The 19,118-nt window shown below is 42.5% G+C and overlaps 1 protein-coding gene across 5 annotated transcripts in view; it reads left to right on the forward strand.

Moving 5' to 3' along the window:
* LOC5576280 (E3 ubiquitin-protein ligase TRIM37) overlaps positions 1 to 19,118 on the forward strand; it is a 46,989-nt gene that overhangs the window by 3,872 nt on the left and 23,999 nt on the right. For 4 of the 5 annotated variants that reach the window (XM_021844448.1, XM_021844449.1, XM_021844452.1 and 1 more), the window contains 7 exons: positions 4,569 to 4,790; positions 4,852 to 5,017; positions 9,509 to 9,812; positions 9,876 to 9,983; positions 17,903 to 18,112; positions 18,178 to 18,713; positions 18,772 to 18,992. In XM_021844448.1, coding sequence (XP_021700140.1) covers positions 4,569 to 4,790; positions 4,852 to 5,017; positions 9,509 to 9,812; positions 9,876 to 9,983; positions 17,903 to 18,112; positions 18,178 to 18,713; positions 18,772 to 18,992 — 1,767 coding nt within the window. Of the gene's footprint in view, positions 1 to 4,568; positions 4,791 to 4,851; positions 5,018 to 9,346; positions 9,366 to 9,508; positions 9,813 to 9,875; positions 9,984 to 17,902; positions 18,113 to 18,177; positions 18,714 to 18,771; positions 18,993 to 19,118 lie in introns of those variants that run through there. The other variant, XM_021844450.1, reaches the window with a different exon arrangement.

Raw genomic sequence — 19,118 nt, forward strand, 5'->3', positions numbered from 1 at the left:
AGTAGGGGACCTAAAATACTTCCCATTCTTTCAGAATAGCCTAGCACAATCTGGGAGAGAGCGGATCACTTTAGAAAAGTCGTCGTTCCTAAGGTCCACAATTCTGGCCTTGTTAATTTTGGATATGCGTTTAACTTCGCTTTTTAACGCAGGCAGACCAGTGTGTTGGCGTAAACAAATGAGATCTTTGGTAATACGATCGATAGAAAGAGAGTTTCTCACCTGACCAGATGCTGGCACGTGCTGCTCTCGGGCCACGGAGATGGCCTCTTCGACGCTCTGCAGCTGCCGGTCGATATCTTCAACGGACGCCAGAGATGCCTCGCATCGGATGTTGGCGTCGACACACCGCTGGAATCGACCCCAGTCGACACGGTGGTAGTTGCGTCGGGCGATCCGATATCGGTTGACCAGGGAACCAACTTCTGCCACCACCGGGTAGTGGTAGGAGCTGAGGTCCTGATGAACGACCGGTTGGGAGATGTTGCCGTCCATGTTGGTCAGGAAGACATCGATGGTTGAGTGGGCCCCGCACCATGCAGCCGTTGGAACAAGTCCCTGGTGTACTCCAACATTTGCTCCGGTGTGTACAGGGAGCCGTCGTCGGAGGGAGGAGTGCCGGGGGCACTTGGTCCAGGATACCCCTATCCAGGAGGGAACGCATTCTGCACCGGTGGATTATTATTATTTATCTTTATTAGAGTGGCTTTTCGCCCTTGGCGAGTTCACCACTTTTAACGACTAAAATACTAGCCAGATGGGCTAACCTAGACGAAAAACATTGAAAGTTTTCACATATTTAACGTTAATAGTTACAGTTAACACATTCAAACAAATAAGTAAAATGAAAGGAACAATACTACAAGTTAAGATTGGAATTGAACAAACAAAGAAACAACTACAACATATTTTTCCATGTTTCGATAGTTTGCAACTAGCCACCGTGAGGAGGCTTTTTGCATCTTGCATGGCACTTGCGTTCCGTTTTGTGATGTCCCAACGTTTGACGTTCACACGCTTCCTCTTCTTGTGTTGTAATGTCCGTAATTTTTCTCTTGTTTCGGCCAATTCTGGGTCTGTCCAAAAACCGCCGAGGACTGGTGAGCCCCGTGATGGACTTGTGGAACCCGATTTCGTCGTGGGAACCGGTGGAGCAGCGGCGGCGGCCGCGAGGAGATGCTGAACGGAGGGAGCCGACTGGCGATATGTGTGCCGGTGGGTTGGTGGAAGCGGTGGCAGATTGGGAACCTGGTAGCGGGGAATCGGAAAGTGCTCCTCAGTCAGCGGTCTCTTTCAGCTTGGTACGAGCCGTAGACGTCTACAGCGACAAGTCAACATTTCGCCGCCCGATCAACAAATTGTCAGTCCTACCGATAGAAGACAACAAGGCCTACTTCGGCCCATCTCAAGTTTCGAAATAGACATTTCAACGTGGCGGTGAATGTTCCGTGTACGGAAGAAGTCATGCGATGCTTGAACATCTTTTGTGTTTCCCTTTCCCACCATCTCTATCCTGCGCGTGTGGAGATTTTCTGCTGCGCCCCAATTCATGCACGATCACGCCACGCACGGTGATGTGGAGAGCAAAAAGGAAAGTACAGTCTTCAAGACAGTGTCGATAGCAACCGACGTGTTTGAGAAGAAAATTACTATTCTTGTTAATTTAGTTGATTACATAGTAGTTAAGTAAAATCCAGTGTTTCAGTTGATTTCCCAGTAATCCAGTCCTAGTTCCGAAGAAGTATCCTCCCGAAAGAGCCGTAAAGTGTATCGGCTACAAGACGAAGCGTCCAGCGAAGGATCCTTACCCTCTAGCTTCGACCGTCCTCCCCCAAAGTGTTACAGTCCACTTTACTCGTTTCTCCAGACGGAACAACAATGTTCATCAAAATTCTTCATTTTTCATAAATCGATCTGTCCAAATCCTTTTAGACAGTTTATGCATTCTACTAAAATGCTATGAATAAGCATATCTTTGATTCTAGAGTTGAGTACCATGACTTTTCAAAAATAGTTTTTTTTTTCTGGGACACCCTAATATGAAATTTAAGAAATAATCGTTCTGGCACTAAACCGAATAGCACCTTCCGCTTTTTAGTAGCGCTTCCTTTTCTGTACGATAAACATAATCTTATGTGATCTGCTGATTTATTCTGATGTGGGGTGGTCCAAATTAGAACACGTAAGGTCCGAATTGGAACAGGGTTGGTCCAATTCGGACCTTTTGAGGAGTTTTGTTTGTGAGTGATAGCAAAAAACTCTCAGTAAGAAAAGTGTGCGCGCTGAATTGGGCTTTTCCGAAAACATGAAACTTTTTATGTCGTTTATCGTGCTGAAAATATATGACCAAAAATCTGTAAAGAATTGGACCATATTCCCATACTTTTTTATGATATTTCTTGGCTCAATGTTATTAGCAAAAGTTATGTTCTATGTTATGTTATGGTCCGCCAGGAAAAAAAAGGTGGACAATTATCTGAAGCAAAAACTCAAGAAAGGTGGAGACCCAAGACTCGCACAAGCCCTTTTCCTGGACCGGATCAGAACAAAGTACAGAATATACAACGTTCGGTACACGGACGGGTCGAAGGCTCTCGGGAAAGTGGGGATAGGCTGGTGCGGCATCGGCTTTCGAGAAAGCAGGAGTCTTCCTAGCCAATGCTCGGTCTTCTCGGCAGAAGCTGCTGCCATTTTTCAAGCAATCTTGCAACCGTCGGACCTTATCGGGCCGGTACTCATTGCCACCGACTCAGCTAGCACAATCGCAGCAATATTATCGGACACTAACAAGCACCCTTGGATTCAGGAGATACAGGATGTGCTTGACGACGAAGAAAACATCACGCTGATGTGGGTACCCGGTCACAGCGGAATTGCGGGCAACGAGGAAGCGGATAGGTGTGCCAATACCGGCAGAGACAGCGAGCGTCTGACCGACATCGTCCCGAGCGACGATCTCAAATTGTGGCTACGGGAAAAAGTCAACGACGCATGGAGGAGAAAGTGGCAGAGCGAAAGGAACCTTTTCACCAGGAAGATTAAAGGGGACGTTAGAAAGTGGGAAGATCGTCCAGACAGAAGGGAACAAGTTATCCTCTCCCGACTTCGAACGGGGCATACGCGAGTCTCTCACTCGATGAGTGGCGGACCGAATTTCCGAAGAATCTGCGAGACTTGCCAGGTTCACAACTCCGTTGAACACTTCCTGTACACTTGTCCTACTCTGGAACTCCTGAGAAAGCAGTACGATATGGGAAGCATCCGCACGAGCCTACAGGACGATAGATCCAGCGAGGCTGTGCTTTTCCGTTTCCTCAAAGATGCCAAACTTTTCGACGAAATCTAACAGATTTTTTTCATCCAGCCAACAGAACTCTAGAGTTTTTGGATAACCCAAGCGTAACTGGGCTCCCCAAGCACTTAAACTTGGGTGGTAAGTCCCACGTCTACGCCAGTGAAAACGTTGACCTACCATTGAGGCAATAAAATACCGTTACTGGGCACCCTGAGCACCCAAAACTCAGGTGGTAAGTCCCACGTCTGCGGCTGTGTTTTTAAATGAAGGAAACTGATTCCCCTGGGCACCCTAATCACTTGGTAGATAAGCCGGATCCTGAAAGAAATAAAAATCATTAAATTGGGCATAATTAAGCTACTTTATAGCCGACTCACCCCAAGCTGTCAGTCGATCCCCCCTCCGACACGATACGTTTTTGGAGGAGAGAAACAGCTTCCTACATAAGGCATATCGTTTGCCTGAATCAGGGATGCTGTCAGGATCAACCATCTCTCCGAATCCACACCGCTACCTCCGCGGCTGCCGGTCGCTCATCGGTTCAATTGCTGATTGGTGGTCTTCTCCCGCACCCGTCGTAGCCGGATTTGCCGAATACTCCAACCTTGGGAAAAAGGAGTCTCAATCTTTCCTTCCTTACACGACGGCACATCGAGGATTTTCCGCTGAAAGGCTGGTGGGTGCTCCTCCTAGCACCCGTTGTACTCTTTTACGCGGCACATCACAGAGACGAAGGGGAAAAATCCATTTTTCCTGTATACGGTGTTCCCACGACGAAATCGGGTTCATCAAGTCCATCACGGGGCTCACCAGTCCTCGGCGGTTTTTGGACAGACCCAGAATTGGCCGAAACAAGAGGAAATTTACGGACAAGAAGAGGAAGCGTGTGAACGTCAAACGTTGGGACATCACAAAACGGAACGCAAGTGCCATGCAAGATGCAAAAAGCCTCCTCACGGTGGCTAGTTGCAAACTATCCAAACATGGACAAATATGTTGTAGTTGTTTCTTTGTTTGTTCAATTCCAATCTTAACTTGTAGTATTGTTCCTTTCATTTTACTTATTTGTTTGAATGTGTTAACTGTAACTAGTAACGTTAAATATGTGAAAACTTTCAATGTTTTTCGTCTAGGCTAGCCCATCTGGCTAGTATTTTAGTCGTTAAAAGTGGTGAACTCGCCAAGGGCGAAAAGCCACTCTAATAAAGATAAATAATAATAATAGTTATGTTCTATGTGTTCCTCACGATTAATTACTAACTCTTCGTTTTAGACCATCAGCGATGTGTTCCGGTGCTTCATATGTATGGAAAAGCTGCAGGAGGCCCATCTTTGTCCGCACTGTTCGAAACTATGTTGCTATCTTTGCATTTCCCGCTGGTTAACGGAACAACGTCGACAGTGTCCCCATTGCCGAGCAACGCTGCATGTGTCCGATCTAGTAAACTGCCGCTGGTTTGAAGACGTTGCCGTTCACATTGAGAACCTCCAACAAGTACGACGAGGCTTCCGATTCCGTTACAATCTGTTCCTATAATGAATCCTTTTTATTGTAGATTTGTCAGAACATCAAGTCATCAAACCTCAATCATCGCGATCAAGATCAGTGTCCGACTCACAAGGAGAAGTTAAGCGTGTTTTGTTGGACCTGCATGAAGTGTATTTGTCACCAATGCGCTCTCTGGGGCGGAACCCATTCTGGACACACCTTCAAACAATTAGGTAATGTTATACGTATGTTTAAATTCTGCAGATGGAACAGAGTGGTAGTACATAATAATGGTTGAAACCCACGCATCTCGCCTGACTTAATCCTATCTGTTATGTTTGTTCTTCATTTCTTTATTTGTGTTGGCCTCAGACCCTTTTCTCCCAAGATCCACGTTACGGTATTACTTCAGGGGTAAAACCAGAGCTTATAGCACTTGAAAACATTGCATAAGTAGCCCCGGCAAACTGCTTCTCCTAGCCTAAACATTGTTATGGGAAACCTTTTGGTGGGCGCGTTCAGGCACTGCAATTTCAGCATAATGTGACAACTTCAGTTACTGTATTCCAGCACTCGGTATCCGATCACACCAGGGGACGCGTCCCGTCCGTATTTAGCGAGCTCGCCATCACTACCAACAACGTAACGCGTGCAGTAAAACACGACGTGTTCCGCTGGTTCCTCCACAACAGCACAATTGGAGCTAGAATGAGATTCTGCATGCCCGAACCGGAACCCGAACCTGCAATTATGTCCTGGCAGAAACTGCGTCATTTCTGTTACCAACCTCTAAGCATTGCCTCTCTTCACGCTTTGGACACTCCTCTAATACCCTTTTGGTTGAAGCATTGAACTCCAACCACTCGGCTAAGGAAGGCCCCAATGATGCGGCTGGTTAATGAGGATAGGTTTCGGCCGCGGTTGTTCGAGTCACTACGGTAGTAACTGCCGTAGCAATATTTGTCTCGATGTTTTATGTGGTTTGAAAATCTCTACTGGCACCGCAAATCATACTTAAACGTAACAACCTGTTGGAAGGGGCATCGTCAGTACGTCTTCGTACATAGCATTCCATAACATCATCGGGCCCATGTCTGAATCCGCGTTGATTGCCGCTTTTATGACACCATTCATGATACCATCGGGCCCCGTTGCCTTATTTGACGCGAATGATGTCCAGCTCTTCTTTCGTTACCTTCTCCACTTCTTCCACTTGTTCTGTCGCATATGGCGCCGGGGGTCATGGGCTCGTGGCGTAATGCGGGAAGATACTTACTTGATACTTGATGGGATACAATTCGCTACGATGAATCTGCGCCGAATGGATGAGTCTTCTCCACTGGGCTTGGTCCTGGGCCAATCGCTTCCAGTCGCCCTGAACGTTAAGTGCCCTTAAGTCCTCCTCAACCGCAAAAAGCCATCGTGTGCGCGGCCTACCACGAAGTCGGCGGCCTCGTCCGGGTTCTCTGTTGAATATTATCTTTGCTTGTCGTTCTTCCGGCATACGGGCAACGTGACCAGCCCAACGCAGCCTGCCGTGTTTTATGCGCTTGACAATATCCACCTCTTTATACACTTGGCACAACTCGTGATACATGCGACGCCGCCAGATGCCGTTTTCTAGTTTACCGCCGAGTATTGTTCGCAGCACTTTACGTTCAAACACCCCGAAAGCTCTCCGGTCGACTTCCTTCAATGTCCATGATTCATGGCCATAAAGGACAACCGGAAGGATCAGTGTCTTGTATAACGCGAGTTTTGTTTTCGTTTGCAGGCTACGGGACTTCAGCTGGTTACGGAGCCCGTAGAAAGCCCGACTCGCAGCTGCAATACGTCTTTTCACCTCGCGGGTAACATCATTATCGCATGTCACTAGTGTTCCAAGATACACAAATTCTTCCACCACTTCAAACTTATCACCACCTAGCACCATTTCGCTACCACTAACACGTCCGGACCCACGTTGACCACCAGCTATCATGTGGTGTTGATCGTGAGCCCGATTCTCGCTGTCTCCCTCTTGAAAGGCACGAACACCTCTTCCACTGCCCGACGGTCAATCCCGATGATGTCGATATCGTCCGCGAAGCCAAGGAGCATATGAGAACGTGTGATAATGGTACCGCTTCTCTGCACACCGGCTCTCCTGATAGCACCTTCGAGCGCTATGTTAAACAGCAAGTTAGAAAGAGCGTCACCCTGTTTCAATCCATCTAAGGTTACGAACGATGATGAAATCTCGTCCACCACCCGCACACTTGATTTTGATCCATCAAGCGTTGCACGAATCAGTCTAATCAGCTTCGCCGGAAAGCCATGTTCGGACATAATTTGCCACAACTCGTTTCTCTTCACTGAATCGTACGCTGCTTTGAAATCTACAAACAGATGATGAGTCTGCAAGTTGTACTCCCGGAATTTATCTAGGATTTGACGCAGGGTAAACATTTGATCCGTCGTTGATCGGCTCTCTCGAAAACCAGCTTGGTATTCGCCGACAAAGGACTCCTCATACGGTCTCAATCTGTTGAACAGAACTCCAGACATGATTTTGTACGCCGAATTAAGGAGTGTTATCCCTCGGTAATTGGCGCACTCCAGTCGATGCCCTTTCTTGTACAAAGGGGAAATGAGACCTTCCAACCAACTAGTAGGCATTTGTTCTTCCTCCCATATCCTCGATATGATACGGTGAAGGGGTTCGTGCAGCTGCTCGCTTCCGTGTTTGAGAAGTTCGGCCGGGAGCTCGTCCTTCCCAGCAGCCTTGTTGTTCTTCAGCCCATTGATAGCTTTTTTTACCTCATCTAGCGTTGGAGGTTCCACAGCCTGCCATCGTCATCGATTTGAATTCTGCTACCAGATCCACTTCCATTATTTCCATTCAACAATGACTCAAAGTACTCTTTCCACCTGGCGGCCACCATTGTCTTATCCGTCAGCAAGTTTCCTTCGCGGTCGTTGCACATGGCGGGAGACGGCGCTGTTTTTCTCCGCACACCATTTACGGACTCGTAGAACCGTCGCATGTTGTTCTCTTCCATAGCTTCTTGCGCCTGAGCAATTACTGCCTCTTCATGCTCCTTTTTCTTTCTGCGATGGATCCGTTTTTCGGCTGCCCTTGCTTCCTTGTACCGCTCTCTGCTCTGACGGGTACCAGACACCAGCATCCGGCTTCTAGCCATGTTCTTCTCGTTCGTCATTCTCTGGCACTCCTCGTCGAACCAACCGTTCCTTGGTCTTCGTTGAGCAGTACCTACCACTTCTCGCGCTATTGTGCTCACTGCTCCGTGGACTGACTCCCACAGATCGCTGAGGTTGACGCTTTCGTCGATTTCGCTAATCCGCTCGTCGAGCTTTTGATGGTAGTCCGCTGCTACACCATCTGCTGACAGGCGTTGGATATTGAAACGCAACGATTGTCGATTTCTAGAACTCGAGACGGTTGATAATCGCGCTCGAATTTTGCTTACAACGAGATAGTGGTCTGAGTCGATATTAGGACCCCTGAAAGTTCTAACATCGATGACGTCGGAAAAATGTCGGCCGTCTACCAGAACATGGTCGATTTGGTTGCAAAGTTCGCCATTTGGGTGTTGCCAGGTGTGCTTGCGGATATCCTTGCGTGCAAAGTAAGTGCTACTGATGGCCATCCCCCTGGTGGCAGCAAAGTTCACTAAACGTAGGCCGTTGTCGTTGGTAACAGAGTGAAGGCTCTCTTTACCAATGATAGGGCGGAAGAAGTCCTCTTTTCCGACCTGCGCATTAGCGTCGCCGATGACAATTTTCACGTCGTGTTTTGGGCATTCTCCATAGGTCTTGTCTAGACATTCGTAAAACGCGTCCTTCACGTCATCGGGTTTGTCGTTAGTCGGTGCATATACGTTGATCAGGCTGTAGTTGAAGAACTTGCCCCGAATCCTCAATACGCAGATCCGCTCGTTGATCGGCCTCCACCTAATAACGCGCTTCATCTGCTTCCCGATCACTATGAAACCGACTCCGTGTTCAGCTTTATCGCCACCGCTGTAATAGATGTTGTATTTGAAAGCGGTGTTAGCGACGGGATCTATCGCTCTGAATTCACGTTCTCCAGATCTTAGCCAACGCACTTCCTGAATAGCAGCCACGCACACGCCAACTTTTCGCAATTCACGAGCCAAAAGGCTCACTCGTCCAGGTTCATTTAAGGTCCTGACGTTCCAGGTACCGAGTTTCCAATCATAGTCCTTATTTCGTTGCCAGGTCGGTTGCCGAAAATAACGTTCGTTTCTTCTTCTTTCTCCATTTTTCGTGGTGGATAATGAATTCGGTATGCTACCTTACCGGGGTCGCGCTACCTACATCACGTTGATGGGACTGCCATCTTAGGTGTAGCTGACGTGATACAGCGTTTCGTACTCAGCCGCTGGATACCAGAACAGACGCTGTTTGAGCCGCACCTCCTGGTGTACAGACGCTCAGAACGCACCTCCTCACTCTAGCTGATGTCAGAAGGACAACAGTGCCCAGGCTGCACTACCAGCTAAGTACGCAACCCTTAGCTGGCGGTCTTTGTCATCATTTGACCCGTGGAAGCGCGAGGTAGGAACTTGTGAGGACCAGAGCTGTGTTGGACGCTCCTTCCTGATTGTCGACCCACCATTTTGCAGCGGGAAGATAATGTCGATTAATTAGACGCATTTGTCCATTAGTCTAACTGAAAATTTATTTTCCCTTAATTTCAGAGCTTGTATATGAAACTCACCTTGCACAGGTAAAAGAAGAACAGCAGCAGCTCAAAAGTCGCTTATTAGAGTTGATTAGCCTAGTACAAGACGTCGAACAAAATGTGAACACCGTCCGCAGTGCTAAAGACGAACGTGTCAGTGAAATGAGGACTGCTGTAAATTTAATGGCAGGCCGGCTCGAGTCACAACTGAAAGGTAAATTCGGAACCCTGATGGACCGAAAAACTTCATTAACCCAAGAAACTGAACAACTTGAACATCTACTGCAAGAAATTGAACATCAACTGAACACATGCTCCAAGTATGATTTGCTTTTCTGATTAGCTTATATGAGAACCAGAACTGCATTTAGTTTTTTTTCCAGATCCCAGCTAATAATGAAATCTGCCGAACTGCTGAAGATGATAAACCAAGTGCGCACAAAACCAATGACCAGTTATGTAACCGCACCGGTGGCAGCTGATTTTATAAGGTATGTATATTCAATGTTTTTTAACTGATTGACCAAACGTCTAGCGTTTCGGGAGTTATTATCATTTAGTAAACCTGGGGCTTTCCTTAGCCGAGTCCGCGGCTACAAAGCAAAGCCATGCTAAAGGAGTCTGGGTTCGATTCCCAGTCGGTCCAGAATCTTTTCGCAATGGAAATTTCCTTGACTTCCCTGTACATACGAGTATCATCGTACCTGCCACACGATATATGAATGAGAAAATGGCACCTTTGGCAAAGAAAGCTCTCAGTTAATAACTGTGGAAGTGCTCTTAAGAACACTAAGCTGAGAAGCAGGCTCTGTCCCAGTTGATGCCACGAAGAAGAATAAGAAACCTGGGTAAAGCATTTTGTTAAACAAAAATATGCTGCAACAAACTTGGTAACTGGTCTCTTTTTAGAGATTTGATTAATATTTAATACAATAGGGTAACGGTCGTATTTTGGACCCCCTAAGGAAGTGATTTTAGTTTTGTGTCCCAATTAATTAATTGCACAGCGTAACCAAGTTAAAGAACATGTCAAAATGTAGAGAAAAACTTCCTCTACGAGATAAAAATGTCCAAACGGTCATGTAGGAACCAAAAAACGTCGAAAATAATTGAATTGTGTAGCACTGTTTTTCATTATTTTGGACACATTAATACATTTTGGACCCTCAAAGTATATATTTTGGACCCCCGGCATTTTTTTATCGTTTGGCGACAAAGTCCATGACACTGGATGTATAATATGCTTGCCCAAACTCTAATCAATCGATCGACAATGGAAACCCGAAGAAATTCTACGCTTTTTGTCCAGAAATTTGAAAAAAGTATTTGTTTACATTTGAATAATTTCTGACGGCTCCAATTTCTGTGTGTAACGTGTTGTAACGGTTGCATGGATGCACCGATTAAATTAAATTAATTTCGTTAATTTCAGATAAAATAAACACACTTTCTTTGTACAAACGGTTGATGCAAGTGCGGAACAGTCTTATCTTTCCAAATGGCATGCAAATTGAGTTGGTCTTTCGATTTAAACTGGGAAATTTGCAGAAAAATGGCCAAGGGGGTCCAAAATATATAGGGGTCCAAAATATATTGGTTACCCTATGCCATGCAAATCTCTATATTAATAGGCTCTACCCCATTTGGCATAATGCCATTTGGCATAATGCCGTTTGGCATAACGCCATTTGGCATAATGGCCATTTGGCATAACGGCCATTTGGCATAATTTGAAGAATACATTTCCACAAAAAAATCTCAAATTTGGACTCTATAAATCCAATGTGTCTTTTTCGACTCTGGACAAAAGAATTGAATCACTTCCGAGTTCCGACCGGCGCCTTCCAAGTCACACTTGAAGATGTGAGTACTTATTCGTATCGCTTCAGGAAGGAGTAATATGAAGAGTTTAAAATTCGGTGCCATAGAGTGAACTCGCTTTAATCAATCTTATAATGCTCTCTGAAAGTCTGTCTTCTTTTATTTGTTATAATAAGCTATAGGCTAGGCTGTAGTTAAATTTTTGACCGTGGCTTGGATATCACAATTTTGTCGCAGCTGGAAACACAGTTATAAGAAACCGTTTAGCTTAGCCTCTAAAAACATTGATTTTTTTTTTATTTCTAAGGGCTTAGAAACCAAATATAAAGAACTGCCAATGTCTCAAAGAAGGACAATCTCAGGAGAGATGCTTTGCCTTAAATGCTAAAAAAATCAGTTGATGTTGGTTAATAATTCAGTAGGGCAATTAACCTATCGCTCAACGGCTGACAATCTTGCCTATTTTATAACAGTAGGGGGGCTGGGGGCAAGAAGGACACCTTAAGATATATAGGTTCAAATCATGGTTGATTAGCACAATTTTTGAAGATTATTCCAGTGTAGGGGCAAGCTCACCTCTTGTTCTAAATGATGTTATCGATAGATTTCAAAAATATAAGAAACACATGATGATTTAAGTTTTTTGTAAATGTTCCTTCTTATGAGGTTTTCAAATGAGGCACGGGGCAAGAGTGCCACTCGTATGGGGCAAGAAGACCACCAGAGCAAAATGCCACAAATTTTGTATATTATTATTTCCCCGCCTAAACGATAAATTGTAGAGTAAGTAAAGATAAAAACTGAGGGATAAAAGTTGACTTATAGCTAAAAAGTAATTTTACAAAATTAATTTAGTTTGCATCTTATTTGACTGTAACAATAATAGTAAAAATTTTCAGAAACCATTTTGAATGTCCAAGATGGTTTATTTTGATTTTATTTAGTAGAAAACATTGATTTAATGCAATATTAAACAAGAAAAATAAAAGTTCATTTGATTTTATATGAGAAAATTGCGGTGTCCCTCTTGCCCCATAAGACATACTGTTATTATATATGTAAAATTTAATGTCAAAAGGACTTTTTCGAAAAAAAATTCTTCACAGCTATTTTAAACAATCGAAAATCATCAATACTGTGTGGAAAAATCAATATATTTTGTATTTATTAGGAGTCAAACCTTGTTTTCCAATCTTACATCCTTATAATATTTCGCATATTTTGCGTTGGTGAGTTAAAGACATTTTTCTAATTTTTTGTACTAAACATTTTTAACTGTAATATTTACACAACCCTCAATTAGTACTCAATTTATACCTATCCTGCGTTAAATATCAAAAACTTGATTTGAACTACGTGAAATTAGAGGTGGCACTTTTGCCCCGGGTGTCCTTCTTGCCCCATGTCCCCCTACGTGTATTCCTAATGACATGTTCCACAATTAGCGAGCCTGTAGGCATTCAGCAAATGACGAATTACTCTATAAGAAATTATACTTTCTTTCCAACATAAACTGTTCTTTTTAGTTTGCAGCGTAACGAATCATAGGCACGCCAAGATCGAAGTTTATTACATCAGATTTGCTTGGTATCGTGTTGATTCGAATTGCCCGGACGCTTCGAATCTTGGAAACCGGCCTTATTTCACATAAAAAAATGTTTTTTTTTCGGCTGCATTTATGCATGGATAATGTAGAAGAAGTTGCAATTACGGAGTTCAAACGAAAAAACACTTCTTATTTCCATGGGCCAGTTGTTTGTTAAATGTCAGCTGGGTCTAGGATCGAAGTCTTGAAATTCCGACGCCCGGAGAGACAGCCACAAACACCTGGGACCCTACATATCAAACCCATCAGCAAATGGGCTGGGACTAAGTACTTTTCTTCCCTTCCGAAAGAAGACGCGATCCAGGAGTTAATGTCTAAGAAAATCATAATGGCGCCGACGAGAATTGATATCACGCTTATCTCGCTTACCACTACACCATCGACACCCCTACGAGACAGTCAGCATTAGGTCCAAAAACACCTAGAAACAGGCTACTGCCCGGCTTTTAAAGGGTGTAGCAATTCGAAGCAGCACGGTATTAAAGTTAAGATTAGCTAAAATGCAAACTCAAAAGAATAACTCATGTTTGGAAGAAGGTGAAATTTACTAATCTCTATTAATTGCTCTGCACCACCGTATAATTTTCATTTCTGTAAAATTGGAACAATACGGCTGCACTATTTTGCAGGTTCTGCCACATCAAACTCTCATCTAGATATGATATTCAAAAAAATCCAAGTGAGTACTCAGCCGCACATGGAATTTCATAACTTATGGAAGTCAAGCCCATTCTTTCATTTGATCAAATTGTACGCAACGATCCGGTTCGGTGTTTGCGTTTTAACACACTCAAACTTGAAACTTTTCTAATGATGCTGTACTGAAATCAATTATCCCATATGCTTGGATCTCCATCTACACGATATGCTCAACCGCTGCGCGCTGATGTGACTTTACATTGCTGATGTTTTTGTCATCAGCCTCAAACGCACACTTCGTGACAACCAATCTTTCTTGATGCGTTTCCTTGTACTTCACATTACTTCTTCAACTAAAAATCATGGTCAATATTTTCCCCTTCTTCCAGTAAACTTAACTTGTTTTAGACAAATATTCCAAGTACCATAATGAAAGTTTTGAAATGTAAAAGAAAAATAATATTTCGTTTAATTATGCCAAATGGCCGTTATGCCAAATGAACATTATGCCAAATGGCATTATGCCAAACGGCATTATGCCAAATGGCTTTATGCCAAATGGGGTAGAGCCATATTAATATGGTTTCTCAAGTATGTTTTAACCCGTATAGGCTACTTAACGAATACGAATACTTAACGGATTCAAATATTTTTTGTCAGTATACTGGTAAACATATCTCGCGTTTAGTATCATACAGGCGTATCTGCAGTGATCGATTTCTCTTCGTCGATTTTCTCTTTGGACTACTACACGAAAGTCAATCGATATTGGTAACATTTTTCGATGTAACATGCCGAAAGACGATGAGTTCTTTCTACTGAATCGAAAAAAGTAATGATACAACTGCTTATCAGCCGAGTAATTTGCTAAAGAGAAAATCGATCATTGCAGTTACGCCCTTATGATACTGAACGCGAGATATGTAGTTTCTAAATGTGGCAAGAGAAACTCGGGAATATTCATACGGCCGAAGTTATTGGGATTATCACAGAAGGCCGAATCACAAAAAGCCGAATCACAAAAGGCCGAATCACAAAAGGCTGAATGCACAGAAGGCCGAATCACAGTCCATGCTTTGTTAAATGCAGTTATGTCAGTAAACAGTGTAAAATTTACATGCGGCGAAGCCGCATTAAGGATAGGGGAACTGAGGCGGCAGAAGGCCTCCGAAGTCTCCGATATCTGAACGTTTTCTATAGCATCTATTCGGTGTCATGCAAACAGCAAATTCAGGCGTTTGCCCGGTATAATGCAAACAGAGGATATTTTTTTTCCAATTTTAGGTCCGACGAGCGACAGCGAGTTCGGACAGCAAGCGTTTGTCCGGCATAATGCCAACATAGTCTTTTACGCAACAAGCGAGAATGATTGCTGAGATAGGGTATAACAAGTGTTGAAGTGATCAGAAAAATACTAAGTTTACAAAGAATACTTTTCATCGTACAGTGCCCGTTCGATTTTGACTCGGTTTGAATTTGGCAACACGGAAATCCCTGTACATGAAAAAATGGATCATGGTCAGTCACAAATCCTGTCAATCTCAATGTTTCTGTGGGCCTTCTTAAGGCTTACCATATTTAAAATAGGTGAATTTAATTCGTGGTCATAATTACGGTGATAAAAGTGTAAATAAAAGCAACCGTTAAATTTTGGAACGGTTCAATTTAGGCAACATGATTTTTTTTGGCATGTTGCCTAAATCGAACAGGCACTGTATACCCTTCCAGTTTTCGCGTGGTTTTTACACTTATGTTGTATAAAATACAACAGCGCGACTACTTAAGCTCCAATCGTAGAATGTTTTTGGAATTTTTTTTCCATAATCATGGAAATTCATTTGTATTTTCAGATTCCTTTTCTACAAAAAAAATTCCGTAGTTTATGAACGGTCCCAAACCTCTTTTGCTCTTCCGTTACAAAATTTTAATTTGGAAATTATTTGAAACTAAGAATCAAGAACAAACTAAGAACGCTGATTCATAATATGTGACTGGTGTGTATATTTCCCACAATTTATTGGTCAAGTATTTTACTCAAAAATCTCTGCCAAATCCGTATAAATACGCATTTATCTCTCAAAGCTATGTTTATTGAATCTGTAAATGGTGTCTGGGGCTTAATATCTCACAACAAATCTTTGAAACAAACTTTAAAACTTCGTTTCTAGCTAAGCGCCAATAGCCACACGGCTTACAAAGTTGGCTAAAAATACAGCCCAAATAGCTACAAAAAGAATTTAATAATATTGTTGGTTCATACTGCGATCAAGAGCTTTTTTACTGAGATAAAAAGCCTTGAAATTGCTGAACACTATGTGTTGCTTATCAGTAAAAATGATTCTGTGGTGTTTTGTGATAAGTTAGATAATAATTTTGTCTTCTAAAATCAGCTGATTCATAAATTGTGGGTGATTCAACTGCGTGGGGTTACTGTATTTGAGATTTTCACAAGGTCGGATGATTAGTCACAGATAACATTTAAAACACAACATATTTTGGATGTACAAAACATGTGTCTGAGAATTTTTAGAACTTTTTGCAAATGCTCAATATTTTTTATAAGTTTTTTTTTAATGTGAGAATTTTGAGGTTAAGAAGCTAATATTTCTTTCATTGGCATCCAGCTTTTTTACAGAAAAAAAGAAGATTCGGTTGCACTCTTTCTTATTATTTCTCATGGTACATCATTTTAGAGACAATTTTTTCTTGGTGTTAGAAAAAATACCTTTATATATTGCTTTGAAATATGAGTTGAAAAACATCTGGATTTTCAAATATTTGTTCAGTGTTTTTGGATTGAATGAAAAAAAAAAATCGTTCCCAGAAACGTCAAACATTTATTATTCACAATTTCTGAAAACTATTGCAGTAATTTTAGAAATAAGAGATAAATCAGTATGTAATCACCATTAACGAATCATCCCCAACTACGTCACAAGTTGGCGCCTGTGCATATTTTTATATCCTGCAAATAAAGAATAAAATAATATTATAGACAAACAGACGTAACACTTAGAACAAATCTCGATCCAAATCATAGTCGCGAAGACATGTACGCCCAATGCTAAAATTAGTGTGTTTGGCCGACGGGCCAACGGTATTGTGTAAACGTCAAACGCGAACAAAAACGATGCGAGCGCTGCGGGTGGTGGATTGGCCACCCACCATATTTTTAAATCGACCGTTAAAAAGGTGGTCGATGGACAATGATGAGAGTGTGAGGTCTGTTTGTCTGTGATAATATGTTAATCAGTGTTCGTTATTTTTCTTTAACTCAGGCCTATTCTGCGGTTAAAGAAAATGGTATTCAACCCCTCTATTAGCAGCTTCATTTTTACAGCAAAAAAATATACACATAGCGATAACTTTTTTGTTTTTCAATATTTTGTATGATTTTTTTCAGAGAAGATCCTTATAACACATTCGCATAACAGTCCCATGTTTATAGGAAATCCCATAAAACATGGGACTGCTATATGTGTCATGGGATGCATCCTTAATTTCCCTCAATGTGGGAACAGGTTGGTTTCCTTCATCCGCCGTACTGACGTAGTCATTTCCTCCGCTGTCATGACCCTCTGCGCCTGTGTTCTCCGTGCTATTCAGATATTCGTCGTAATGCTGCTTCCACTATTCAACCAAGGTGATTTAAGGCTTCGGCACCATTCGACTATTATCGGCAATCAAATTTCAAACGCAAAATACACAGTATTTATCTGTTTAAACACACCAATGAAAACATTCAGCTTCCCACTGATGAGGTGTTCGAAGTGTTGTAAAAACGTTTCTGAAAAGCTTTTAACAAGTCTGTCGGTGTGAATCGATAGAGAATTGATCAGCGTATAAATGTACAAAGTTCGAGAAAATAACAAAAGAAGAGTGGCATCGGCTTAGACTGCCGAGAATACGTAAATTCCCCCACTTCATGTCCGTCCGTCAAAATGCTTCCATCCTTATCCCTACACATTTCGGCTCGTGGCATGTAGCCTTTTCGAGATGCGTTGTTAAGCTTTACATAGATCTTTCGCGTTTCTTGTAAACGATGCAGCTGCTCCATTTCATCACATTCCGCCTCTTCCAGGGGTCGCTTTTTGTCCCGGAATAGGCGGGTTTCCTGCTTTCTTTTATATCGCTTCACGTTTTGTCGCGTTCCTTGTTGCAGCATTGCGCTGCAACCTTCTCCTACAATAATATTCTTCCATGATACCAAAATGAGCGGTATTACAATAAGCAAAAAAACTATTACCAATAACATCACATATGATGGTGGAAACGAAACGCTATTTTTGTCTTGAAAATGTTTTTGTTATTCGAATACTCACGATATATCTTATTATTTTTCAGTGAAATCGTGCCAGCTTACGACACGGGAGTATTTATTATGCAAAATTTTACAAAACTTCAAAAGAAGGCTGAACCAGTGTATTCCAACCCGCTTTACGTGAATGGGCTGTGCTGGAGACTAAAAGTTTATCCTGGGGGCAACGGTGCCATGCGCAAAGAATACCTTTGCGTATATTTAGAACTGACTGTAGGATATCCAGAAGCAAGCACGTAAGTATAAAGACCAGTTTTTTATGTTGTTCACTTATTTTTTCTTGTCTCATCTGTTTTGAAAGATATGAATACCGATTACAAATGATTCACCCGAATTCATCAAAAATAATCCAACGAGAATTTGTATCCGACTTCGAGGTTGGTGAATGTTGGGGATATAATCGATTTTGTCGACTGGATGCCCTAGCTGAGGAAGGATATTTGAATACGATCAATGATACTCTAGAACTGCGATACCAAGTAAGGCCAACCACATTTTATCAGAAGTGTCGTGACCAACAGTGGTACATAAACAATCTGCTGAGAACCCAAGCACTTCACTTAACAGAGATTAAGACTCTCAGCGAACGGTTAACACGAACCGAACGAATGCTGGGACAAAACACTTCGAAACAGGCATCTTCCATGGAAATAGCACCTCATAAATCGCACAGCGCCTCGGATGCTATTTCGCCAGCTTCGTACAATAGTCGTAGATTAAATGTCAAACACTTCTTAAAACTCAATTCCAGTAGTACAAGACGTTCGTCAAATAATGAGACACCATCTAAAAGTCCTATCAATCATTCAAACACAAACTATGGTCATACATCTGCAGGTGAACGATGTAAAGTTTTATTAACACATGAATACTAACGCGTTTTTTTTATTTTCAGACGAATTTAGTGCCCTTTTGTCATCGCTTCAAATGCAATCATACAATGTCGCCTCTGGGAGTGGAACTTTGGCATCGCATCGCAAAGAATCTCAATCGAAGACACTCGTTAAAGTTGGACCAAGCTCCAGTACGTTTGTAGGACCGAAAAATACACAGCTATCAGTTTCACAATCTTCGCCAAATTTGCAATCCCACCATAGTCATTCCGGTACAGATTCGGTAAGATTTATCACTTGTATATATACTAGGGTAACCAATATATAATAATGAGATGTCCTCTCAGGTTAACATAAAAAAAAACATTTATTTTCTTCTTACACACTAATTACACTTGCTTAAACGACT

This window comes from Aedes aegypti, chromosome 2 (assembly GCF_002204515.2).
Source record: "Aedes aegypti strain LVP_AGWG chromosome 2, AaegL5.0 Primary Assembly, whole genome shotgun sequence".
Taxonomy (NCBI): domain Eukaryota; kingdom Metazoa; phylum Arthropoda; class Insecta; order Diptera; family Culicidae; genus Aedes; species Aedes aegypti.